Source organism: Hemiscyllium ocellatum, chromosome 2 (genome assembly GCF_020745735.1).
Source record: "Hemiscyllium ocellatum isolate sHemOce1 chromosome 2, sHemOce1.pat.X.cur, whole genome shotgun sequence".
Taxonomy (NCBI): Eukaryota; Metazoa; Chordata; class Chondrichthyes; order Orectolobiformes; family Hemiscylliidae; genus Hemiscyllium; species Hemiscyllium ocellatum.
Window position 1 is genome coordinate 139,810,718 of NC_083402.1, and position 27,448 is coordinate 139,838,165.

Sequence of the window (27,448 nt, forward strand, 5' to 3'; positions counted from 1 at the left end):
ATAGACAAGGTCTATTACTTGGGGTGGGGGAGTCCGGAACTAGAGAGCATAAGTTTAGGGCGAGAGGGGACAAATTTAAAAGGGACTTAAGGGACAACATTTTCATGCAGAGGATGAATGTGTTTGGAATGAGCTGCCAGAGGAAGTGGAAGAGGTTGGTATAATTACATTTAAGAGGCATCTGGATGGATTTATGAATAGGAAGGGTTTAGAGGGACATGGGCCAAGTGCTGGCAAATGGAATAAGATTAATTTAGGATATTTGATTGGCATGGACGAGGTAGACCAAAGAGTCTCTTTCCATACTATATATCTCTATGACTCTGTGTTGGAGACAAAGCTATCTCGTCAAGAATAGGAGACTGTGACTCTCCAAATCATGTTCAAAAAGATGAATAGGAAGGGTTTGGAGAGATATGGGCCAGGTGCTGGCAATGGGACTAGATTGGGTTGGGATATCTGGTCGTCATGGACGGGTTGGACCAAATGGTCTGTTTCTGTGCTGTACATCTCTAAGACTCTATAACTATATCCCATACCAAAAAGATTGCACCATGCAGCACTGCGCAACATAATCCCTGCAATAGCTGTCAAAATTACTGTGGCCTTTGCTTCTGCTTTTTTCTACAGATCATAACACCATCTCACAAATGGTGCATTTCACAGGTTAAAAGGAAATGTTTCAAAGACAGTCTTGAAGCCTCCAGGTTTGCTCTACTGACATCAATGCATGGAAACAGGTACAGAATCAGGAGTAAAATGGCTGAGATGCTGCCTAACCTGCTGTGCTTTAACCAGCAACACATTTTCAGCTGTGATCTCCAGCATCTGCAGACCTCATTTTTTACTCGAAGACATCATCAAAGGTGAGCTCTTCCAACAAGAGCAGTCACAGAGCACCAAGAGCTGCTCAAAACACTGCCACTTGATAGCTGATATTATCAAGTCATTACAGGAGGTCAACTTAGAATGGAAATGAGGAGACATTTCTTCAACCAGAGTGTGGTGGTCCTGTAGTATTCATTGCCACGGAGCGCAGTGGAGGCCGGGACGTTAAATGTTCTCAAGGCAGAGATTGATAAATTCTTAAGCTCGCAAGGAATGAAGGGGTACAGGGGGAGTGAGGGTAAGTGGCGTTGAAATGCCCATCAGCCTGAGTGGACTCGATGGGCCCAATGGCCTTCCTTCCACTCTTATGTCTTATGGCCTTATGATGTCCTCACTGAGGAACAGCCTGCAAGGCTAAGGTGGGGCTCACAGGCCATCAGTGAACCCGCAGCCTACACTGACACCTCACAGGGTCCAGCCATCAAAAGGTGACGAACTCGATGGTGAACCTCATTGAGATGGTCTCCGAGCAACCCGTCACCTAGCAACCGCCTTCCCCAGGCCTCTCCGAGGGCCGCCTGGCTCCGCGAAGTCGGGGGTCAGAGGTCAGAGTCGGCGGGTGATCACCGGAGGGGGTTTCTCGGTTCCTCTGGAGGTGAGTCCGGGGAGGGGGGAGAAGGAAACACCAAGGTCCTCAGGCCTTGGGGGTCCGGAGGTGTTTTTTAAACAGTTATTTCCGGGCCCAGGCTGTGGTGTGCGGGTGAAGGCCGCGGTCTGGCTGCTCCGTCTGTCTCCCGGGTGCCGCGGGAATCCCTGTCCCACCGGCCAAGGCGTCCTCACGGCGGTGTAATCCCCGCCGCACAGCCTGCCCTACCGGAGTTTGACTGCCCCCGACATCCCCTGACACCACCCGCCGTTCAGCCCGGAGCTGGCGGTGTGTAACTGCAGCTTGGGGAGGAAAGAAAAACATCCGTTAACTTCTCTCCTTGCTCAGGGAGTGACTGTCAAAGTCAAGGGAAGTGTGAGGAAGTAACCGCAGATCAGAATAAAGTGGACAGAACCCACTTAAGCTTGTGAAGTACAGTACATTATATCAAAATAAGTCATACTCAATGAGGGAATCCAACTCCCGCGATTAAAAACTGAAGTGTTTTACATGAGCGCGAGACGTTGGGATGCTCCCTAATGAATTCTAGAGATGAGTGACTGTAGATTATTATAATACATTGCGCAAGAGGAAGAGCAATCATTTAAGCCTAAAACTTGCAAAAAGGCATTGCCTTTTTGATTTGGCAATTAAATGACATCAGGTTTGATTGTAGGGACTATTTCATGGATCTTAATTGAATGACCAGTGAGAATTATTCTTCTTCCCATTTTGCATAATAACGTCTGGGCTCTTCTCCTCTTCCCTGGATGTGTTCTTGAAACCCGTCCTGACAGCATATCCGTATCGTCATGTGGGCTATCTATTTTTTACTCCTGTGGCATTGCACAACTCTGAATTGCTTGATTGGTGACTGGCTGATCAGCTTTCATTGTCTGAAGGTCTGCAATTCTCTTATTAAATCTTGTTGCCTTGTTTCTCCTCTTTCCTGTTAAGATGTTCCTTATAAGTTATATTTTTGACCAAGCTTTTTGCATAATGTGATCATTTTAAAAAATTATTTAATAATATAACCATTGTTTTCATTGTTAATGGTGCTATATAAATGCAAGTGGTTGTTGGAGTTGGATGCACAATTTAACATAAAAACTACTTATAATTTAATGGTTGTTTTTACAGTAAACACATTGAGAACAAGCAGCTTTTTCAGAAGAACTGGAAACATTTGGATCATGGATTATTACAGCCTTTGCACTTCTTAAGCATTTGTGGTGTTTGACTTGGTCTGCTATTGCTTTCAGCTGAAAATGTGTTGCTGGTCAAAGCACAGCAGGCCAGGCAGCATCTCAGGAATAGGGAATTCGACGTTTCGAGCATAAGCCCTTCATCAGGAATTGCTTTCTCCTTTTGAGTCTTAATACAAGTGCAAATCCACCAAATCTTTTGAGAAAATGGAGAGTCCTTCCTATATTAAGGAATGTTACAATCACTGTCAAGCAATTCTTCAGAAACTTTACGAACAGCGAGCTATAGGTTTATTTTGTGATATTGCAGTTGTTGTGGAGGGAAAGACTTTTCATGCTCATAAAAACATCTTGTCTGCATACAGCAGCTATTTCTATACAACCCTGAGCAAGAATAACCAGGAATGCACAGTTGTGCTAGATACAGTGAGCCTGGAGGGTTTTAGCCATTTGTTAGAATATTTTTATACTTCTAAGGTCCCAGGTTGTCACATGAATGACTTCCTTTCAGCTGCTCAGAGTTTGAATGTTTGTGTACCAGTAAAGCTTCACGTGGAGAATAGTGGAATTAATGGTAATGGCCAAATATCAGACAAGGAGATCTGTAAATTAAGGAATGTTCTTGTAAGAAACCAAGAAGTGGAAGACCTAGAACTGCTTAAGAGAGTGAAGGAAGATAATTCTGTGCGGGCGGCGAGTCCATCTTGCAAGACTGAATTGAACAATGAATCAATTGTTAACAAAAAGGTTCACAGACCATGCTTGGCCGAAATCAAAACTCGATTGCAGACTGCCAGATTAGCTAGAACAATTGTTTCTAGCAGAAACCCCAGATGTCTAAAGACCAGCCTAACTCGTGTGAATGGGAGAGAAGAGAATCAAGATATTATTGCCAAATCTGAAAATTGTAAGGTTCCATGTCAGTGGACGAAAGTGAGCTTAAGTGGATCTCAGAGAGAGGCTGGACCTGAAATACTAAATATTGCTGTGGGGGAGAGAGACTCAAAGAGTGGTATACATGATAGTGTCAAAAATAGCACCAGTGTTTTGCCATCTTTGAGTATGGAATCTTCGCTACTGATACATTGTGGGAGGCCAAAACGATCAAAGGGGAAACCACAGAAGGATTCTGTATTAATAACCAAGAACCTTTCAGGAGATGGAGATGACATTCTGGAAAGGAAACAACTGAGATGTGAAGGTTGTAATCTGCTGCTGCCATATACACTCTACCGCTCTCATCAGGTTTCTGCTGGTGAGGAGTTGTTCAGGTGTAACATGTGTGAGAAATTGTTCAGTTACAGGTGAGTTACTGCTTCTACAGAACTCTGGGTTATCTCCATTCATCAAGTAAGGAGAATTTTGTTGTGCAGCCAGTTAGTATTTTTTTTTAATACATGCTAGAATGTGGTTAGTACTGGTATTTTTTGCCAGAATGATGGTGGAACATTACCTTGAAACAGTTTGTTCCAACTGAATAACGTTTTAAATGATTCTTAATTATCTATGATATTGGCGTGGGGCTGGAGTCGCATGCAGAACAACTTAGCTGAGGATGCCAGGTTTCCTTCCCAAAAGGATATCAGTGAAATATTTGGATTTTCATAACAGTATGACATGTTCTGTGTCACTTTTACAGTTTCAGATTTTTGAAACAAGTAACAAAATTTAGTGTCTCAGACTAACGGCCACGATGGGATCTGAACTCGTGTTCTCTGAATGTTGGTTCAATAACATAGTCATTACCATTATTGTGGTGATCTTTAGTTCTGTTAGTGTACCCTAATTTTCCTGTTTAATTCTTTTCTGGATTTTGGTGCAATCCTTAGTCAACCCTGTGTTGCTTATAGAAAAAAAGAATGGAGTATTGGCCCAGGGTTATGTGCATGCACATACAAACACACAAGTACAGCGATGTGTTTCTCCTACAACTTCCAGTTTCAATCCTTCCAGTTAGGTTTGCATCCACCTTCCGGCACTAAAATGGTCCTAAATAAAGTTATGGATGAGATCCATGTAAAAGTGCTACATTACATTGCCTCATAGTTTCTTTGTGGTTTTTACACAGTTAGCTTAATCATTCTCCAATAGTTTTCTTTTATTGTTCAACTTGATTAGGTTGTCTTTCACTTGTTTAACAGAGGTTCTCCAGCAATGGCTTCTCTTCCCTTACCTGCACTGTCATCCTGGGTTTACGTCTCCTTATCCATATCTATATCCTATCATCCTATCTCATCGTAACATTAGGTCGTACGATTCCACATGTATGTTGATAACATCAAATTCTATTTCACCACCACTTCTCTCAATCACTTCACTGTCTGTGTTCTCAAAACTGCTTATTTGACCTGATTCTTGGAAAAGCTGCAGTAACCTCTAGCTAAGTGGTGGAAATACCAAAGCCAACACCGGTAAGCCTGGCCACTATCTCAAGCTGAATCAGACTGTTTGTTTGAAATCTCAATGTCCTGTTGTAGCTCCAGCTAAGCTTCTAACACCATATTCTTTCCATCAAAGAGATTATTTACTTTCATCTCTGTGCCATCATCCAGCTAGGACCCTACCTTTGAAAACCACATCAATGTCTGTTCCATCTTCTGATTTGACTATTCAATGAGCATCTGAAGATGCTATCCATGGACAGATGAAAAGGGTGGGCATGCAGGATTAATTAAATTGTTTTTCCAGTGAGTCGACGTGAACATGACAGGCAAAAGAACATTTTATTCCAATGCTCCGTTTGTCAATCTTCAAATTTCACCTTGTGCAAACCTTTGCTCATTCATTACTCTGCTTCCCATATTCTAACTTTAACTAAATCTTTCCCCACTTGCGCCATCACAATCAACATTGTTGACCTGTGTATTTCTATGTTAAATTTGCTGTATTGTTGCAAGCCAATGCGGGCATTATGCTATTAAAAGTGTTTTTTTAAATTCATTCATGGGATGAGGGCACTGCTGGCTCCCAGAGGGTTGTTAAGACTCAGTAACATTGCTGTGGGTCAGGAATCTCATGTGCAGAACCAGGTAAGGATGGCAGTTTCCTTCCCTAAAGGGTATTAGTGAACCTGATAGGTATAAACAGATAAAATAATTCAATGACAGATGTAGATTGATTAATTTTAATATTTATGAAGTTAACTTTGAGTAAAAGCAAAATAAATATATGGAAGAATGGAGAAATATTAGTGCACATTACCTTTTCTGGGAGAGAAAGAAATGGAAAGTAAATTGGGAAACTTGAATCATCAAGCTCTTATATCGTAGGATGTATATTTTCTCACAGCCTCTGGTATCCTGATAGATCACTTGTTCAAGAAATGCTTGGGCAAAGGCAGACACCAAGTTTGATGGCCCTGCTCTCCTTCCTTGTACCAGATACCAAGCATAGGAAGCTTGACCAGTCAGCTTGTTACATCTGTCAATTTTGACACCAAATGTTATGCCATTTTCTTCCCTACTCCTTCCTTTCATGCGCAAATCAGTAGATTTATTAGTAAGCAATTGATTTTGCACACTCAGTAAAGCATTCAGATTGTTTGGCGCCCTGAGCACCTGCAGTTTTATTTTTGGAAGATATTCTAGCAGTTAACAAAATGGATGATTGAAAGACGTTGTTTTTCCAGTTGTCAGCTTAGCCAACACCAGAAAACCCACCACAGCAAGAAATCCTATCAGTGTGACCAGTGTGGGAAACAACTCAAGTCCATGGAAAAGCTCCGCGACCATGTGGCATACCATGGGGATGCTAGGCCCCATCAGTGTAGCCTGTGTGACAAAGCATATAAAGTGAAAAGTAAGTATGGTTAAAATGTTTTTAGGTGAATGGGTTCTGTAATCATCTGGTGAACTTACCATTTTATTGAATAATTTAGTACATCACTATGGTGAAAATCCACCTAAATCATTTAGGAGCAAGATTCTATGTAATGGATAGATTGCTTGTCATTCACTGTGCCTCATTTCCTTTTTGTTAATGTCAATGGTAAAAAAGACTGAGCAGAGTTTGATAAAATGTCATAGATTTCAGAAAGATTTTGAGATTGTGTGTGCAATTCAGGACTTAAGGCCTTAACTCATGCCTTCAGTAGGATTCTAAAATCTACAAAACAAAATTGATAGATTCAGTGAAAATGCAAAACTGTAGCAAATAGAGTTTAAAAGAATAGAATTAGGTACGTTCTAAATGGTGGGAGAAAGTGAGGACTGCAGATGCTGGAGATCAGAGTCAAGAGTATGGTGCTGGAAAAGCACAGTGGGTCAGGCAGCATCCGAGGAGCAGAAGAGTCAGCATTTTGGGCATAAGCCTGATGAAGGGCTTATGTCTGAAACGTCGATTCTGCTGCTTCTTAGATGCTGCCTGACCCGCTGTGCTTTTCCAGCACCACACTCTCGACTTTCCAAAGAGATTTGGGCATCCATATAAGAAGAAAGGCGAATTAAGTGTTGGATTTTAAGAGGACTCAGACAAAATGGGTGAGTGTAGAAGTCATGTTAAAGCTTGTAAAGGTCTTGTTAGATCACATCTGAAATACTTTGCAGAGTCAGTATAGTTTTATAAAGGAGCAACAATGTTTGAAAGACATGTTAGAGTTTCTTGAGGATGTTTTTAATGGTAGATAAGGAGAAACTGATGGGATGTGGCATACTTGGATTTTGAGAAAGCTTCCAAGAATGCTGCTCACTGGTGCTTTATAGACAAAAAATTGGGATAATTACTGGCGTGGATGGAAGATTTGTCAATAGAACAAAAACAAAGTAGGAATAAATAAATTACTGTCTGGTGTTATTAGTGGGATACTATAAAACCATGAGATAGAGGAACAGAAATTAGGTCAAACAGCCCAACAAATCTGCTCTGCCATTCAATCATGGCTGATAAATTTCTCAACCCCATTCTTCTGCTTTCTCCCCATAACCTTTGATTCCTTTCATATTCAAGAACACGTCTATCTAATCTTAAATATACTTAATGACCTGGCCTCCACAGCCTTCTGTGGCTGAAGAAGTTTCTCCGTATCTCTGTCTCTAAAAGGTCTTTCCTTTATTCTAAGGCTAGGTCCTCGGGTCCTAGTCTCTCCTACCAATGGAAACATCTTCTCTGTCCAGCCCATTCAGTACTCTGTATGTTTCAATTCAATTCCCCCTCATCCTTCTAAATTTTGCCAAGTATTAACCCAGAGTCCTCAAACATTCCTTACTTGTTAAGCTTTTCAGTTCTGGGACCGTTCTCGGGAGCCTCCTCTGAATGCGCCCTAGGGCCAATACAATTTTCCTCAGACATGAGCCTAAAACTGCACACAATACTCCAAAACCAGTCCGATCAGAGCCTTATCGAGCCTCAGAAATACATTTCTGCTTTTATATTCAAGTCCTCTCAAAATAAATACAATCTTTGCATTTGCCTTCCTAACCACAGATTCAACCTGCAAGGTTACCTTGAGAGAATCCTGGACTAGAACTCCCAAGTCTCTTTGCTCTTCAGACTTCTGAATTTTCTCCCTATTTAGAAAATAGTCCATGCCTCTATTCTTGCTACCAAAGTACATGACCTTGCAGTTTCCAATGTGGTAGTCCATCTGCGCTACTTTGCCCGCTCTCCTAACTGTCCAAATCCTTCTGCAGCCTCCCTGCCTTCTCAACACTACCTGTCCTTCTACCTGTCTTTGCATGGTCTGCAAACTTAGCCAGAATGCCCTCAGTTCCTTCATCTAGATCGTTAACGTATAAAGTGAAAAAAGGATCAGTGCTTGGGGTCCCAGCTGTTTTTCAGTCATATCATGATTTGGATGTGGAGACCAAATGTCATATTTCCATGTTTGCAAATGACACAAAACTGAATGGGAATGAGCATTATGGGGATGATGTAAAGAGACTTCAATGGAAACTGGACTGGCTGAGTGGACAAGAACATGTCAGATGAAATGTGTGTGTGTGAAATTATCCATTTTGGAAGGAGGGTTGGAGTACAGAGTATTTTGTAAATGATTAAAGTTTGGAACTGTTAATTTCCAAAATGACCTGTATCCTTGTTCGTGAATCACTGAAAGCAAACGTGCAGTGAAGCAAGTAATTAGAAAGCCAAATGGTATGTTGGCCTGTTTATGCAAGAAGATTTGAGTACAGGAGTAAAACTTTGTTGCTTCATTTGTAAAAAATCTGATGTATAATGTACAGTTTTGATTCCCTTACCTGAGGATGTCTTTCATAGAGGGAATTCAAAAGAGATTCACCAGTGTAATTCCTAGGATGGTTGGACCGTCCTCTGAAGAGAGATTGAGAAGATTGTACTCTCTAGAGTTTGCTTAATAGGTTATTTAATAGAAATTCATAAAGAATTCATAATTTATAAAGGGCTAGACAGGGTATATGCAGAAAGGATGATTCCCTTGTTTGGAGGAGGGAGTTTGAATGAGGAAATTAGGGTAAGACTAAGCCATTTTGAACTGAGATGACACGCAATCTTTGGAATGTTTTAACCAAAGGGCTGCAGGAGCACAATTATTGAGTATGTTCAGGATAGAAGTTGATAGATTCAAGATACTAATGACATTGAGATATGGGGAATAGTTCAGGAATATGCCATTGAGGCAGATTATCAGCAATAATCTAGAATGGTTGTGCAGGTTCAAGCCACTGAATAGTCTGCTCCTGCTTCAGGACTCATCCTATGTCTAGTTCTGGACACTGTACCTTGGGAAGGATGTATTAGGCATGGAGGGAGTTTGTCATAGATTTACCAAAGCGATGCTGTGACTCTAAAGGTTAAATCATGAGAGATTAGACAAGCCCTTGCTTTATTTCTTGGAATTTAGATGTTTAAGGTATGCTTTTGATTGAAGTTTCCAAATTTTTAAGGGGACCTGATGGGGCAGTCAGAAAAAAACTAGTTCCACTGGTAGGGAAGTCTAAGACTAGGCAAATTAAGTTTTAAAAAAAAAAAATTAGATCTTGACCTTTCAGAAGTGAAGTTTGGAAATATTTCAGTATGTAAAGCGTGGCAGAAGTTTGGAATTTAACTCCGCAAATAACAAATGATAGATCACTTTTTGTATGGATTTCTGCTAAAAATGTAGTTAAATTGAACAAAGCCTCAAATGATGATTAGGAGTAATATGTAATTGTACCACTGAGGGTAGGAAGTAAATTCTGGGTTGGTTAGTGACACTCTCATTCCAACAATGGTGAATTAAAAATAAAATCTCCTGTGGGATGTTTATATAGACAGGCTAACCTTCTGTTACAGTGCTTTTTCTGGTCTAATAGCATACCAAAGTAAGATGTGAGAGATCATTTGGTAAAAGTGGCCACATGAGTGAGCTACTGGAAAATGGTTAGTATCTTTGACCAATATTGTAACGGACTTCAGCAACTGTGAGATGTTTGATATGTGCACAGAACCTGTAAAAATATGATTTGATTTTTGAAGTTCCTGTGTATTCAGCACTGGAAATGCACTGAAATCTAACTGGTGATACTTCATTAAACAGGAGTTAAAAATATATTTCAGATGATCTAACCCAGCACATCCGTGTGAAGCATATGGAAGCATCAAAGGGAAAACCACCCCTGGTGCAGTTGTGTGAATTCTGCGGTCAGGCTGTAAAACACTACAAGAGCCACAAGATTTTCTGCAGGTACAGTAAAAAGAACTGGGGTTCCTAGATGGTGGGCAGTTGATGAGTTGTACCAGCAACATCCAAGAAAATGTAAGGGAAACTAAACTTACAAAGGTTGTGAAAGATACTGCCTATGTCTCTCAATGCTTTTGAAGTATAGTTACTGTTGTGGAAATATGTACGCAAAATTCCACAAAAATGCTGTAATAAGTGGCCAGATAACCTATTCCAACAATATTGGTTGAGGGACAAATATTGACCAGATCTGTGAGAAAGAGATCCTTGCTTCAGGAACATTCATATCCACCCAAAACGGCAGCCAGGGCCTCAGTATAATGCCTTATTTTAAAAAAAAAGCATCTCCAAAAGTGACAAACCCCCTCTATATTGCACTGAAATATCAGCCGAGATTTTGTATTTGAGCATTGGGCACGAGACCTGAATCCCCAGACGTCTTAGTCAAGAATATGATTTCTACTGTTTAGCTACAACTAATACTTAAATTATTGCATTTTGAGGTCAGGTTTCATAAAGTTGGACTGTTATTCCTTTGAGCTTAGAAAGTTGAGGGTTGATCTGATTGACATCTATAAAAGTATACAGATTTTTTTTTAAAGTGCTGGAAATGAAATAACTATCTCCTTATGTGGGGGAAATCGAGAACAAGGGGCCACATCTTAAAACTGAACAAACACCATTAGAAGTGAAATCAAGAAGCACTATTTCGAAAAAGCATGACAGAAATCAATCCCACTGTGCAATGGATTCTGGATCAATTAGTATTCAATATTAACAGAATAATGGATATTTGTCAGCTTTGAGGAATATGTTAACCAGTTTTGTTCTAATGGGATAGACAGACGCATTCAGATAGTGAAATGGCATACTCCTGTTCCTGTTGCTTTGGCGTAATTTTTTAAATTTATAAATGATTGTGGCAAGACTGTGGGATTGCTGCTATACCTTTCTTTCCATTTTGGTTCACAGTGGCATTAAAAAGTTCCAGTGCAAGTTCTGTCTGCAGGCGTTTTATCGCTTGTCAGAGCTGAAGAGGCATACATGGACCCACACAGGGGAGCTGCCTTATCAGTGCCGTGTAAGTATTGCTCAGGATCAACAACTATGTAAAGGCAATGGTTTATTGTAGCCAAAATAGAAATTGCTGGAGAAACTCACCAAGTCTGGCAGTATTTGTGTTTGGGGGGGTGGGGGGGGTGGGAAAGTAGAGTTAATTTTTTTTCAAGTCCAGTGACTTCTTCAGAACTATTAGCAGCTAGGAAAAGCTGGTATTTATGAACAGAAGCTGAATAAATGATTGTAAGATCTAAGAATGAGAAAATGGGGTTGGTCTTGTTGGATGAATTGACCATGGGCCTAGGATTACATAGGAATGGGTGACTGTGCTAAAAGGAAAGTTAAAAATCACGCAACACCAGGTTATAGTCCAACAAGTTTATTTGGAAGCATTAGCTTTAAAAGCGCTGCTCCTTCATCAGGTGGTTGTGGAGTACAACGTTGTAAGACACAGAATTTATAACAAAAGTTTACAGCGTGATGTAACTAAAATTATACATTGAAAAGGACCTGGATTGTTTGTCAAGTCTCACATCTTTTAGAATGACCATGTTGGTTTCAATTCTTTCATGTGTAAATTGCAAAACCTTTTTTTAAAAGTTACATTCTCCAGTGAACTATAACAATTGGTGTCCCAGATAATGCAACAAGGTGTCCTGTCTGAGACTGTCTGTGCCACAATGGTCAGACTGATTCTAATCTTAAGAACGGATTTACAGAATCCTACATGGATTCATGCATTTTTGAGCAAAATAAAATGTAATTCTGCAAGTACAAATTCACCCCACAAACTTGTATGTGTGCATGTGTGTGGACAAGCACCAAACCTCAAACAGATTGTTCGTAGTGAACTGCCCGGCTTCCAGGGCAATACCATACAACCTTGTCACAGTAGATGCTGCAAGCCGTGTCAGAATGTCGATGTGGATACCACCATTACACGTGGGGACACCTCCCACCACGTACGTGACAGGTACTCATGCGACTCAGCCAACGTTGTCTATTTCATATGCTGCAGGCAAGGATGCCCTGAGGCATGGTACATTGGTGACATCAAGCAGAGGCTACAGCAACGGATGAATGAGCACCACACCACAATCAACAGACAGGAGTGTTCCTTCCCAGTCGGAGAACAATTCAGCGGTCCATGACGTTCGACCTCGGACCTCTGGGTGACTGTCCTACAAGGCGGATTTTGGAACAGGCAACAGCGAAAAGTGGCTGAGCAGAGGCTGATAGCTACGTTCGGTATCCATAGGGAGGGTCTCAACCGGGACCTTGGGTTCACGTCACACTAAAGGTGACCCCATTGCACTATATATACACACAGACAGATACACCTACAGACACACACTCACGCAGACCCTCTCTCATACGCTCACACACCCCCTCTCTCAGACTTAAACCTCTTTACACTCACACTCGCACACATACATACACTGTCACGTAACTCCCCCCAACACGTGCGTGTGCGCGCACACACATGCGCACATACACTTAAGTTTATGGGGTGAATTTGTACTTGCAGAATTACATTTTATTTTCTCAAAAACTGCATGAATCCATGTAAGATTCTGTAAATCCGCTTTTAAGATTAGAATTAGTCTGACCATTGTGGCATTGACAGTCTCACACAGGGCAGTCACACCTTCAATACCTTATCGGGGCCGATATGACATCAATTGTTAAAGTTCGCTCGAGAATGTAACTTTTAAAAATGTTTTGCCATTTACATATGAAAGAACTGAAACCAACATGGTCATTCCAACAGATGAGAGACTTAAACAATCAAAGTCTTTTATCAATATATAATTTCAGTTACATCACACTGTAAACCTTTGCTATAAATTCTGTGTCTTACAGTCTTATACTCCACAACCACCTGATGAAGGAGCAGTGCTCTGAAAGCTAGTGCTTCCAAACAAATCTGTTGGACTATAACCTGGTGTTGTGTGATTTTTAACTTTGTACACCCCAGTCCAACATGGGCATCTCGAAATTGTGCTAAAAGCAACTTATGTTGCAATAGTACTAGGTGTGAGTTGGATTAAAAGTACGGAAGGGTGGAATCAGGTCCCTAAACTTTGATCTCAATATTGAGTCCTAGAGGCTGCAGGTTACATCAGATGGTAAATGATGTTTTTTGATCTTGCACTGAGGCTTGCTGGAACAGCACAGCAAGCCTTGCCAGAAATATTAGCATTGGAACACCGCGGTGTGTTGAAATGACAGGCAGCTGGAAGCTCAGAGTCACTTCGGTGGACCCAGGCACTTTGGAAGGGTTGGGTTTGTACAAAGGCGATGGTTTATTGCAGGTTGGGTTTGCGTGTAAGCAAGTTTTTCACAAATGGGTTTTGTGCATGGGTTAATTGCGGGAGGGCTTTGTGTAAAGGTGATGATTTTTCACAAATGGTAATTGTGATGGTTAATTGCAGGTAGGGTTTATGTACGTATGATCAGGTGGTTGGTATTGTGTTAAAGTGATGTTTACTCACTTTGTTTTATAACAAACTGAGGTTATGTGTACCATATGCCATTATCAGGTAGCGTACACCTGGATCGGATTAATAATCCAGCTGCATCATGGGCCCCATCTCCAGCTGCCTAATAAGCAAAGTTTTATTTTGCATAACTATTAGTGTATATCCTTCAGCTGAGAGAAATTGCCAAGCCAATTGCAGCTGAATTGCCATGCTATTGTACTGTAGGCCTATGCTCATTCTAACCTGTCTAGAGCCTTTGTACCTACGTTTAATTTCTGCTGCTGTGTCTTATGGTCTTATAGCAGGAGAGTGAGGTTGAGAAACTTACCAGCCATGATTGAATGGCAGAGCAGACTGAACGGCCAAATTTCTGCTCCTATGCTAATGGTCTGTAGCATCTGATTTGGACTTGCAGAAAAGTTCGGTCTGAACCCATTTTTCAAGAAGTGAAATATCTCATTGTTTTTGGTCCAACTTACCCAAAATTTGTGGATATACCTGGGGCCATCTGAGTCTGGCCTGCCTGGCCTGTATAGCGTTTGCTACATCAGACCATTGAGTTTTTGGAGGAGTTATGAAGCTGAGTATTCTGAAATGTGGCTGCTATTTCTGAAGTTTCTTTTCCTCCTCTAGTGTCCACAGTATTTATATTTGGTTACAGAAGACCACACTCTCTTAATAGCACAGCAGTAGGTTTATTGTCTACTTAAAATCATGAGGCATAGTGATTGTGACATTTACACAAATTATATGAACATCTGCCAGTATATCGAGCCTTATCTGCAGCATTAAACAAGACTGGCATGCAATGATATTCATAGGAAGCACAACAGCCAGTAAAAGAATCCACAGCAGTGTGATCATCTGTTTTACTTGGCATTAATACGTATTGGGGGATAAATATTGGCCAAAGCACTGATCTTCTACCTCCATCTGAGAAGATGGGCCAGTCCTGCTCCTCTGATGCTGCCTGAACTGCTGTGCTTTTCCAGCACCACTCTACTCCAGAATCTGGTTTCCAACATCTACACTCAGTGTTTTTACCTAGTTGATTTTAACATCTCGTTGAAAGGCAGCACTCCCTCAGTCTTGAATCGGAGTGTCAGCCTAGATGTTTGTAGTAGAGTCTCTGGGGTGGAGTTTGAATCTTCCAGTTCAGGTGCAAATTGTACCATTGGCTACTGCAAGGGTTCAGACAATTGCCCCGAATTGGAACTGGGGAAAATGAGATCAGGGTTCCTGCTGCTAACTGCTGTCCTATTAACCTCTGTTGAAAAGTGCCTTTGTGAAGCTTCAGCAAGATCAAGTTTTATGATTTTCATTATGATATGCTATTTTTTATCATACAATGTTATTCCACAAGCCAATAAATTGAGAGGACGCTCAGCAAACAGGACCACAATTTTCACGTATGCGATCTTACCACCGTGAAGTGTAAAAACTCAACTTTACTGAGATGCAGATACCTCCCAGCTTTGTACGGAATATTATGTGATTACATGTTGCAATTGCTATATTGCTACAGTTTACTCTGCGTTAAAATTTGAATTTCACAAAGCCTGATGCTATCTTGCTGATAGTGCAGTGTCTGATTGTGTTTGTACATCTGTTATTCCTGTTGTATAAAAATGTAACCTTTTAACTTAGTGAAACTGATTGAACCCCTCATCAGTCTAGACTTCCAAAAGGTGCCTCATGGGAGGCTGCTGGGTAAGGTGAGGGCCCATGGTGTTTGAGGTGAGCTGCGGGTTTGCATTGGGGATTGGCTGTCTGACAGAGGTAGAGAGTTGGGATAAAAGGTTCTTTTTTTGGAATGGTGACAAGTGGGGTCCCACAGGGTTCAGTGTTGGTGCCATAGCTGTTCACTTTATATATAAAATGATCTGGATGAAGGGACTGGGGCATTCTGGCGAAGTTCGCCGATGATATGAAGTGAGGTGGACAGGTGGATAGTATTGAGGAAGTGGGGAGGCTGCAGAAAGATTTAGACAGTTTAGGGGAGTGATCCAGAAAATGGCTGATGAAAGTCAACGTGAGCAGGTGCAAGGTCTTGCACTTTGGAAAAAAGAATACATGCATGGACTATTTTTTTAAACGGTGAGAAAACTCATAAAGCCAAAGTACAAATGGATCTGGGAGTACTAGTCCAGGATTCTCTAGAGGTTGGTTTGCAGGTTGAGTCCGTGATTAAGAAAACGAATGTAATGTCATTTATCTCAAGAGGGTGGAATATAAAAGCAGCAATGTGCTTCTAAGAATTTATAAAGCTCTTGTTAGGCTCCATTTAGAATACCATGCCCAACTTTGGGCCCCACACCTCAGGAAGGACATACTGGCACTGGAGCGTGTCCAGTGGGGATTCACACGGATGATCCCTGGAATGGCAGGCCGAACATATGATGATCAGCTGAGGATCCTGGGATTATATTCATTAGAGTTTAGAAGGTTGAGGGGAAATCTAATAGAAACTTACAAGATAATGCAGGGCTTAGAAAGGGTTGGACGCTGGGAAGTTGTTTCCGTTAGGCAGGGAGACTAGAACCCATGAGTACAGCCTTAAAATTACAGGGGGTCAATTTAAAATGTAAATGAGGAGACATTTCTTCAGCCAGAGAGTGGTGGGCCTGTGGAAATCATTGCCACAGAGCTCAGTGGAGGCTGGGATGTTGGGTATCTTCAAGGCTGAGATTGATAAATTCTTGATCTCGCAAGGAATTAAGGGAGTGCGGGTAAGTGGAATTGGAAGGCCCATCAGCCATGATTAAATGGCAGAGTGGACTTTGGGCTGAATGGCCATGCTTCCACTCCAACATCTATCTATGTCGAAAAACAAACATTAAAAATGGATAGGGAAGCTCCAAGTGCTCCTTCAAAACTGTGCCATTCTCTCAATGGCCTAACAGCATAACTGTGCAGTTGGTATCTCATTACAGCCAGGTAATGTCGTGAGGGGACAATGAAAAAGCAGAATAACAACTTGGCCAATAAGAGTGAAAACCCAGTTGCAGTCACGTGCAAAAACTCTGGCGACTACCTCCTCTTCCTCCTTTTTCTAATTCCTCATCCCAAACCCGTGATTCTCCATTCATTTCCCAAGCTTCCTGTCACACTTCTCACAATGTGTCCCTAGTCTAGCTGAAATCGCTCACAAAGTTAAAAAAAAAAGTTAATCAAACTGAACTGTTCTGAAGAAAAATCATTAAAGGCTTATATTGTCCCAGCCAACACTGGTTGGTTGGCAGGTCTTCATTTTTGCTAGAGAAAAACCAATGTGGGAGGACCTCTTTATTGATAAGCAAATTAAATTCTGGTTTCCATGGTGGAGTAGACCTTTGTCAATAAGACCCGATGATACCACTTTGATTCAGGCTATTTGTATTTTATCTGTTATTTGAGCTATCCTGCCAGCCTTCATCTTCCCTCCATTTTATAATTCCTGAGACATCAATTTTGTTGTTCACTCGTACACCAATGCTGTTGGGATACCCTTGCCATTATATTGTAGGATAACCTGGTGACTAGGGCTATCTTTCACAATTGTAACAAGTAATGTCCAAAATAAGATAAAATAAACCCTATACAGAGCAACCTCGATTATCCAAACATCAATTATCTGAATTTCGGATTACCCGAACAAGATCTCAAGTTCCCAGTGTGGCTTCCTTTGTTTCCGTTTAGATCAGTTATCTGAGCAAAATACTCCCAGCCTGTCTTGTCTGGATAATCGAGGTTGTTCTGTACACCTATCAGTTAGAGAGGGAACAATGAAATAAAAAGAGTGAAAGTAATTTATTTGCTATTGTAGTAAGAATTAAAATAAAAAGCCAGTCAGGAACTATTCAAGTTGCAAGACCTTCATGGGGCAAATCATTTAGATAATGTATTTTTTTTCCCAAATATCTGGAATGTGTTGGTTGGAATAAAAGTAAACTAGTTTCTGATTGGTTAAATCCAACCAGCACACATTTTTGATTAGTGAAAACACTCTGACTTGAGACTTGAGCACATAACCTGAGATGAAACGTGAATGAATCATTCAGGTACTGACTCATTTCTGCCACATATGATATTAAACAGAGACCCAGTTTAGCTGTTGAGATGGGTATGAAGGATCCTATGGTAGTTTTTCAAAGAGGAAGGTGAAGTTCTCTGAATCTAACTAACATTTACCCATCTGCCAGCATCACTAAACATATTGGTTATTTGTTTTACTGCGCTTTCAAGGAAGGTGCAAGACACAAATTGGCTATTTATTTATCAACGTAACAGTGAATACATGTCAGAAGTACATAAGTGGTTAGAAAATGCTTTCTGCTGTTCTGAAAAGTTAATTTGGTGCTGTGAATAATATTTTAATTTGGACTTGACCATCTTTGTTTGAGACATAAGTTGATGTGCATAAAGTTCTGGTTGAAATGATCTGAATTGTCCAGACCGGAGGCCTGTGACCAGTGGAGTGCCACAAGGATTGGCGTTGGGTCCACTACTTTTCGTCATTAACATAAATGATTTGGATGTGAGCATAAGAGGTATAGTTAGTAAGTTTGCAAATGACACCAAAATTGGAGGTGTAGTGGACAGAACTAGAGGGCATAGGTTTAGAGGTGAGATGGGAAAGATATAAAAGAGACCTGAGGGGCAATCTTTTCACGCAGAGAGTGGTGTGTGTATGGAATAAACTGCCAGAGGAAGTGATGGAGGCTGGTACAATTGCAACATTTAAAAGGCATGTGGATGGGTATATGATTAGGAAGGGTTTGGAGGGATATGGGCCAGATGCTGGCAGGTGGGACTAGATTGGGTTTGGATATCTGGTCGGCATGAACTAGTCGGAACAAAGGGTCTATTTTCCATGCTAGACCACGCTGACTCGAATTGTCATTGTATGGCTTCAAGTGATATATTCTATTCTCTGGACTATCAGACTTATATAGACAACCAATGTTTCTTTTGTGACCTAGAGTTTCTGATTTCTAATGCTGACTCTTTCTAATTTTGTTGAACTGAATTTAATTGTTGTCAGCTTAGCAAGGGAATAATTGTCATCTATGAGGTAGCCTTGAGTTATGTCATGTGCTACGTTTGAGTCCAATTGGCCAGTTTGAACCTGTTTTCCCAGCACATCATTAAACAATGTGAGATAAAGTAAGATAAATATTTCCAATGTGAGTGATGTAATCAACCAGATAGAATGTTGCTGTGGAAATGCTTGTGTCCTTGTATGTCATATTTGAGGAGAGCAACTGAGTAGAGGAGCCCTGATAGAAGGCTCCACCTAGAGGAGCAGCTGAGCAGAGGATCCAAACATGGGCAGTTAGCAGCACTTAGAGGGATGGGTGAGAAGAAGACCCTGAGACAGGCATTCTGGAAGATAAAGTGAACAGAAAGATGATTGGCTTTCCTCTCACTCCCTGTTATGGTGAGGTTTGGAAATACAAAGGGAATGCTTGGTTATCAGAAGAGAACCAGACAAGTTGTACAGGACTCTGCTGAGGTCCTGCTCACTAATTGGATTTCCATTTTTATGAGGACATTAATTCCTCAGAGGAGTGCAGTCAGAGCCAAGTTCGTGGCACCAAGGATGGCTCACTTGTACAGCTGAGGAGGAAGAAGTAGAGAGGAGCAATAGTGATAGGGAATTTGTTAGTCAGGAAAATAGATGAGCGTTTCAGTGACCATGGATGCGACCAAGATGGAATGTTGCTTCCCTGAGCTAGGAGATAAGAATGTCATATTCTAGCTGCAGGACATTTTTCTAGGCATGAGTGAACAGCCAGTGATGATAGTACTTTTTGATTTTTATTCATTTGTCAGATGTGGGCATCACTTTGCTCACACCTAGTTACCCTCCAGAAGGTGGTGATGAGCTGCCTTTTGAAATATAGTAGTTATTTGCTGAAGGTAGATCTACATTGCCCTTGGGAAGGGAATTCCAGGATTTTGAGTCAGGGCCAATGAAGGAATGGTGAGTGGCTTGGAGGGGAACCTGCAGGTGATGGTGTTCTTATATATCTGCTATCTTGTACTTTCCAGATGGAAGTGGTTGTGGGTTTGGTATGTTGGTATTAATGACTTAGATGACCTCTCAAAACTGTATTTGATTATTTAACCAATAATCCCACATTTCAAAATTGCCTCAGTGACAGAATAATAGATGTTTTGGAAAGAAGTTTCCAGTGTTGTTTCACAGGCCTTAGTTGTTGACTCTCTTGCTTCTTTTTGTATTTATTAATGGTTTGCACTTAAATTTGTAGATGATTCAAAAATTAACCAGGTAGTTGATCGTGAAGTGGGTAGCTGTAGACTGCAGGAAGATATAAATGATTTGCTTGACTGGGCAGAAAAGTGACCAATGGAATTCAATCTGGAGAAATGTGAGATGATGCATTTAGAGACAACAAACGAAGCAAAGAAACACAACAAACGGGAGGATTTTGAGAGTGGTAGAGGAAGTCAGAAAGCATATCCCCATGTCTTTGAATGAAGTGAGGTGGTTTTAAAACAAAACACCTGGAGTGCATTCCTTTACAAGATAAAATATAGAATACAAAAGTAGGTATATATGCTGGAATTGTATAGAATGCTGGTTATGCCATAGCTAGTATTTTGTGTACATTTCTGGTCACTGAGAGGAAGGACATAATTGCTTTAGATGGGGAACAGAAGTGATGTGCAGGAATGTTGTCAGGGCTTGAAGATTGCAGCTATAAGGAAAGACTGGAAAGACTAGGTGTTTTTTTTAAAGAATAAAGGAGGCTGTAGAGTGATTTAGTTGCATATTTGTCATAATTTGGAGAAGAATTTGTACTGTTTCCCTGAAAAGTTCTCCCCATTTGTTTGCTTTCTCCAGTGATTAACATTCCTGGAGATTTGGGCTTATGAAGCATGAGTTTGCCTTAGATGGGATAAGCATTCCAGAGACTGGACATTTGTCTCTTTTCCTTTCATGGACCAAATGGGATCCCTGGATGCTTTCTTCCTGGACTTCACTGGCTTGAGTCAACGTTTATTGCCAGTTCCAATTTCCCTTGAGAAAATACTGGTGAGTCACCTTCCTGAACCATTGCAGTAGCTCTGATGTGGATACATCTACAGTGCTTTTATGGAAGGAGTTTGAGGATTTTGACCTGTGATGGTGAAGGAATAGTAATATGGCTCCAAGAGGAGGACTGTGAATGGAGGGAAGTGGTGATGCTCCCTGATGTCTGCTATCCCTGCTCCTCTAGTGGTGGAGGCTGTGGGATTGGAAGGTCCCATCAATGGAGCCATGGGGAACTAAAAAGGTTCATCTTGGAGATAGTGTATATACTGCAGTCACTGAATGCTGGAGGTGGAAGGCATTAATGTTTAATGTGATGGATAGGGTTTCAATCAAATGGGCTTTGTCCTGGGTGGTGTCCAAGAACTGCTTAAAGTGTTGATGGAGCTACACTCAGCTAGGATGTAGAGAATATTCCATTATTGTAGATGGTGGACAGGCTTTGAGGGGCTATTAGTTGCTGTCTGCAACATTCTCATCTTTTACCCCTTCCTGTGGCTGAGCGTTTAAATCTCTGGTCAATGGAAATCTCTGTGATGTTGGAAGATTCAATGATAGCAGTACAGTTAAATGTCAAGGAAGGATGCTTTGGATTCTCTCATGTTGGAGGAGGCCATTGTATGCACTTTGTGGCACAAGTGTTACTTGTCATTTAGGTGAAAACAATGACTGCAGATGCTGGAAACCAGATTCTGGATCAGTGGTGCTGGAAGAGCACAGCAGTTCAGGCAGCATCCAAGGAGCAGTGAAATCGACGTTTCGGGCAAAAGCCCTTAATCAGGAATAAAGGCAGTGAGCCTGAAGCCTGGAGGGATAAGCTAGTGGAGGGTGGGGGTGGGGAGAAAGTAGCATAGAGTACAGTGGGGGAGGGGATGAAGGTGATAGGTCAGGGAGGAGAGGGTGGAGTGGATAGATGGAAAAGGAGATAGGCAGGTAGGACAAGTCCGGACAAGTCATGGGGACAGTGAGCTGGAAGTTTGGAACTAAGATGAGGTGGGGGAAGGGGAAATGAGGAAACTGTTGAAGTCCACATTGATGTCCTGGGGTTGAAGTGTTCCGAGGTGGAAGATGAGGTGTTCTTCCTCCAGGCGTCTGGTGGTGAGGGAGCGGCGGTGAAGGAGGCCCAGGACCTCCATGTCCTCGGCAGAGTGGGAGGGGGAGTTGAAATGTTGGGCCATGGGGCAGTGCGGGTGTCCTGGAGATGTTCCCTAAAGCGCTCTACTAGGAGGTGCCCAGTCTCCCCAATGTAGAGGAGACCGCATCGGGAGCAACAGATACAATAAATGATATTAGTGGATGTGCAGGTAAAACTTTGATGGATGTGGAAGGCTTCTTTAGGGCCTTGGATAGAGGTGAGGGAGGAGGTGTGGGTGCAGGTTTTACAGTTCCTGTGGTGGCAGGGGAAAGTGCCAGGATGGGAGGGTGGGTCGTAGGGGGGCGTGGACCTGACTAGGTAGTCGCGGAGGGAACGGTCTTTGCGGAAGGCGGAAAGGGGTGGGGAGGGAAATATATCCCTGGTGGTGGGGTCTTTTTTGGAGTTGTGGAAATGTTGGCGGATGATTTGGTTTATGCGGGAGCACAAGGTGGCGCCAATGCAGTCATCAATGTAGTGGAAGAAGAAGTGGGGAGTGGTGCCAGTGTAATTATGGAAGATCAACTGTTCTACTTAGCCAACAAAGAAACCAGCATAGCTGGGGCCGATACATGTGCCCATGGCTACCCCTTTGGTCTGGAGGAAGTGGGAGGATTCAAAGGAGAAATTGTTAAGGGTGAGGACCAGTTCGGTCAAACGAATGAGAGTGTCAGTGGAAGGGTGCTGTTGGGGACGTCTGGAGAGGAAAAAACAGAGGGCTTGGAGGCCCTGGTCATAGCAGATGGAGGTGTTGAGGGATTGGATATCCATGGTGAAGATGAGGCATTGGGGGCCAGGGAAACGGAAGTCTTGGAGGAGGTGGCGGGCATGGGTGGTGTCTCGAACGTATGTGGGGAGCTCCTGGACTAGAGGGAGGATAGGACAGTGTCGAGGTAGGTAGGGATGAGTTCAGTGGGGCAGGAGCATGCTGAGACAATGGATCGGCCAGGGTGGTCAGGCTTGTGGATCTTGGGAAGGAGGTAGAACTGGGCAGTGCGGGGTTTCCCGACTATGAGGTTGGAAGCTGTGGGTGGGAGATCTCCTGAGGTGATGAGGTTCTGTATGGTCTGGGAGATGATGGTTTGGTGATGGGGCGGTGGGGTCATGGTCGAGGGGGCGGTAGGAAGAGGTGTCCTCGAGTTGGCGTTTGGCTTCAGCAGTGTAGAGTTCAGTGCGTCAGACTACCACTACACCCCCTTTATCCGCTAGCTTGATGGTGAGGTTGGGATTGGAGCAGAGGGATTGGAGGGCTGCGCATTGTGAGGGTGAGAGGTTGGAGTGGGGGAGGAGGGTAGACAGATTGAGGTGGTTAATGTCCCGGCAGCAGTTGGAAATGAAGAGGTCGAAGGCAGATTATAGGCCAGCGCGGGGTGTCCAGGTGGATGCTGTGTGTTGGAGGTGGGTGAAGGGGTCCTCGGAAGGTGGGCGGGAGTCCTGATTGTGAAAGTAAGCTCGGAGCCGGAGGCGATGGAAGAATTGTTCGACTTCACGGCGTGTACAAAATTCATTGATGTGTGGACGGAGGGGGATGAAGGTGAGTCCTTTGCTGAAGACTGATCGTTCGTCCTCAGTGAGGAGGAGGTCTGGGGAGATGGTGAAAACTCGGCAGGGCTGGGAGCTGGGATCTGGTGTGGATGTGGAGCTGGGAGTGGGGGCAGAACCTGTAACTGGAGTGGGTGTGGTGGTTGGGGGAATGGGGGTGGAGTCATGAGCAGGGGTAGTGTTCCCCTCGGGGTTCTGGGGATAGTGACAGTGGGGTCTGTGGGGGCCGTGTCAGCAGAATGTAGGTAAGTGGCGCTGGTGGGGGCGGAATTGGTGGTGACCAGTAGGGGTGGCGGAAGTCACTGAGCGTGTGGCATCAGTGATGATGTGAGGGGCAGAAGTGACGTCACGTGTGATGCATGGGGAATTGTGAGGGGTGGAATTGGTTGTGGGAGTGGCCATGATGGGGCAGAGGTGACATCATCAATCGGCATGTGGGTATCAGCTGCATGGCTAATGGCGTCTGAGTAGTTTCCGAGGCCAGGGGAATCTTCTGGAATGTTGAGGAGCACTGGTTATGGAGGTGGGCAGATAAAAGTTTATTGTACTTAACAGTTTTTGATGTTTGAGATGGAATTGAAATACTGTTTGTTGAGGGTATGAATTCTCCTGAGGATGTAGTACAGAGTGGGTCCTTTGCAATTCTGAGAGTGTGTGGCCCTCAGCTGAGGCAGGGCTGAATGTAGAGTGGTTAGGTGCCGGTGCATTGCTGCGAGTGTGGAGCGGATGATCTTGAAGGAGAACTGTTGCTGGTGTTTTTGAATCTGTTGTCTGTACTGTTTGTCTGAACTCTGCTGGTTTAAAGGTGGTCCGGAGTCCGTGTGGGATGAGTTGGTTATGGAGGCAGGCACTGAGGAAGCAAATGTGGCTGTGGTAGCGAGTTTGTTTCACGACATGGTTGAAGAGCTTCAGGGCAGAGGAAGCGACCTGGGAGTTGTGGTGGGAGAGGGACTCCCTGAGATACTCGTAGAGGGAGGAGGAAAACTTCTTCAAGGCAGGCATCCTTGCAAGAAGATTCGCAGTAGGGTTAAAATCAACGAGGTAAAAACGATGACTGCAGATGCTGGAAACCAGATTCGGGATTAGTGGTGCTGGAAGAGCACAGCAGTTCAGGCAGCATCATGCCTAGTGTTTTGGCTGCTTCAGTATCAGAGGGGTGGCAAATGGTCCTGAACGATGTGCAATCATGAGCAAACATTGCCACTTCTGACCTTTATGATGAAGGGAAGGTTCTTGATGAAGTAACTGAAGATGGCTGGGTGCAGGAAGCCAGCCTGAGGTGTAATACAGAGGTGTGCTGATCTGCAACAACCACAGCCATCTTCACTTTGTACTCAGCCTAACTCCAATCAGTTGCGAGGTTTCCTCCAGTTTTGCCAAAATAACTGGGACTAGATTACCTGGTTTAACAGGAAATAGTGTGCTTACAAGAGGCATTAAATGATTTAAAACCTTAAAATGATTAATTTCTTAAAAATGCAATTGCCCTTACTTAAAATTATATTAGTTATGATATCTACATTATTTTCAGCGTTCCTAGATCTCTGGTAATAACCTCTGAGCACAGATCTGCTTTGACTCCTTATCAAGAAGTGTCTTGATTTTAAAATTTTCATCTTTTCATGTTCTTTCCTGCCTTTGGTCTCCCCTACCTCAGTAATCTCTCTCAGCCCCACAACCCTCTGAGACAATTGTACTCCTGTAAATATAGATTGTTATGCACTCAATGCTAACTGCTTCACGTCGGTGGCCATGTATTTAGCTGCATTTCCCTAAGTCCTGGAATGCCCTTCCTTCACACCTCAGTCTCTCTATTCTGTTTTCCTCTTTTAATATGCTGCTTAAAGCTACTTGCTTTCTTTTTCAAGCTTTTCATCTTTGGAATGATTTTCTTGCATGTTTCTAATGTAAAAGATGTCACATGAATGTAAGTTGTTCACTGGCATTCAGCGATACTATTCCTGCATCACCTGTAACAATTTGGGTTCACATGCTGCAATCAAATAGCCCCCACAATATTCCTGCAGTAATATGTTCAGTTGCTGCTTTCCCATCTTCCCACTCTTTCCTATCATTTAGGTAATTTTCCTTCACACCCCAGCAGTAATCTTGCGTTCTGGTTATGCACTAGGTCTGTGGAAAGCGTTGCCGTCATCCAAGTAACCTCAAGAAACACATTAGAACAGTTCACAAAGAGGAAATCCGAGTGCAGATCGACAAGGAGCATGCCTCTCCGAAACTTCTCAAAGACTTTCTACCTCGAGAGATGGAGAGTGATTGCATGGTTAAGGGAAGCGGTAACTTCGTGGACAGGACTGATACTCGATTGAGTGGATCAACTAATTCTACGATATCCTCTTTTGGAAATGCCATAACAATCCCTGATGCAGTGTCTAGCATGCCACATGTGGTCTGCACTGCTCCTGATAATCATAATGCTATGATCCCGCCTATATATGCAACTGTCTCCACTGCTTCAGAACGACACCATGATAAGATGATTAGTCCACTTCCGTCTTTCAAGTCTCTCCTTACTAGCCCCCATGTAGATTTGCTGCAGAATCCATTTCACCAGACAGCAACCTTAGAGCAGAAGCACCAATAACTTTGGAGATTGAATGATGAACTGGGGGAAATGCACAAGAAATTATCTGCCAGGTCTATGCTTAATATATTCTTCCTTTTGACTTATGCAAACTGTGGCCTGCAAATTGATGGAACAGCTGAGACATTTGTTGCACTTTCATATAAAAGTTCTGCTACTGCATTATATTTATTTGCATTAAGTGTTTGTATTGCAAATACCGTGTTAAGATACTGAAAGCAACAAATGCTGATGATCACAGCGGGTCAGACAACATCCATGGAGAGAGAGCAAGCTAACGTTACGAGTCTGGATGACTCTTCATCAGAGCTGAAGTATAAAGGTGAAGGGACAGAATTTATGCTATTGTTTTCAGTGGCGGGGTGAGGGGGGGACGGGATAATGGGTGTAGGGTGTTGATGAAGAAAAGATGCTGATAGTTCAGATTAAGTGATCAGAATGTGAGAATGGCAGAACAATGGTGTGTCACCTGCCAGAATTGAAAGGACAGAAAGTGGAATGCTGGGAGGGGAAATAGGAGTTAGTTTACAATTTAAAGGTGTTGAACTCAATATTAAGTCTAGAAGGTTGTAAAGTGCCTAGTTTGAAGATGAGATGTTCCTCCAGTTTGCGCTATGATTCACTGGAACACTGCAACATCCTGAAGATAGACATGTGAGCAGGGCACTGTGTTAAAATGATCAGCTGCAGGAAGATCAGAGCCCTGCTTGCGCACAGACCAGAGGTGTTCTGCAAAACAGCCACCCAATCTGCACTTGGTTTCTCTAGTCTAGAGTAGACCACAATGGATGCAGTGAATACAATACACAAGATTGGAGGAGGTCCAGGTGAAATGCTCCTTCACCTGGAAAGACTGTTTAGGCCCTAGGATGGTGAGCAGGAAGGAGGTGAAGGGATAGGTATTGCATCTTCTGCGGTTACATGGGAAGATGCCATGGAGAGGTGTTGGTTGTAAAATGGACTAGGGTGTCCCGGAGGGAACGATCCCTGCGAAATGCAGATGGGGAGTGAGGGGAAGATGTTTTGTGGATGGTGTTCTACTGGAGTTGTCTGAAATGGCAGAGAACGATCCTTTGAGTGCGGAGGCTGGTGGGATGAAAAGTGAGGATAAAGGGAACCTGATCATGCTGTTATAAATGATGGGAAGGGGCAAGCGCAGAAACACAGGTGATAGGTCAGATTCGGTTGAGGTCCTGCCAACTACAGTGGGTGAGAAACCACAATCATGGAAGAAGGAAGCCATGTCAGCAGCATTGTTTTGGAAGGTGGTTTC

General features: G+C 42.8%; 1 protein-coding gene across 1 annotated transcript; it reads left to right on the forward strand.

Annotated features, from left to right (window-relative positions):
• Positions 1-1,405: 1,405 nt before the first annotated feature.
• LOC132825438 (zinc finger and BTB domain-containing protein 41-like) lies at positions 1,406-26,531 on the forward strand. The gene is made up of 6 exons (XM_060840713.1): positions 1,406-1,483; positions 2,615-3,983; positions 6,308-6,477; positions 10,192-10,318; positions 11,288-11,396; positions 25,702-26,531. The coding sequence occupies exons 2-6, from the start codon at positions 2,887-2,889 to the stop codon at positions 26,173-26,175; spliced, it is 1,977 nt and encodes a 658-aa protein (XP_060696696.1). The 5' UTR covers positions 1,406-1,483; positions 2,615-2,886; the 3' UTR covers positions 26,176-26,531.
• The last annotated feature ends 917 nt before the right edge of the window (positions 26,532-27,448 follow it).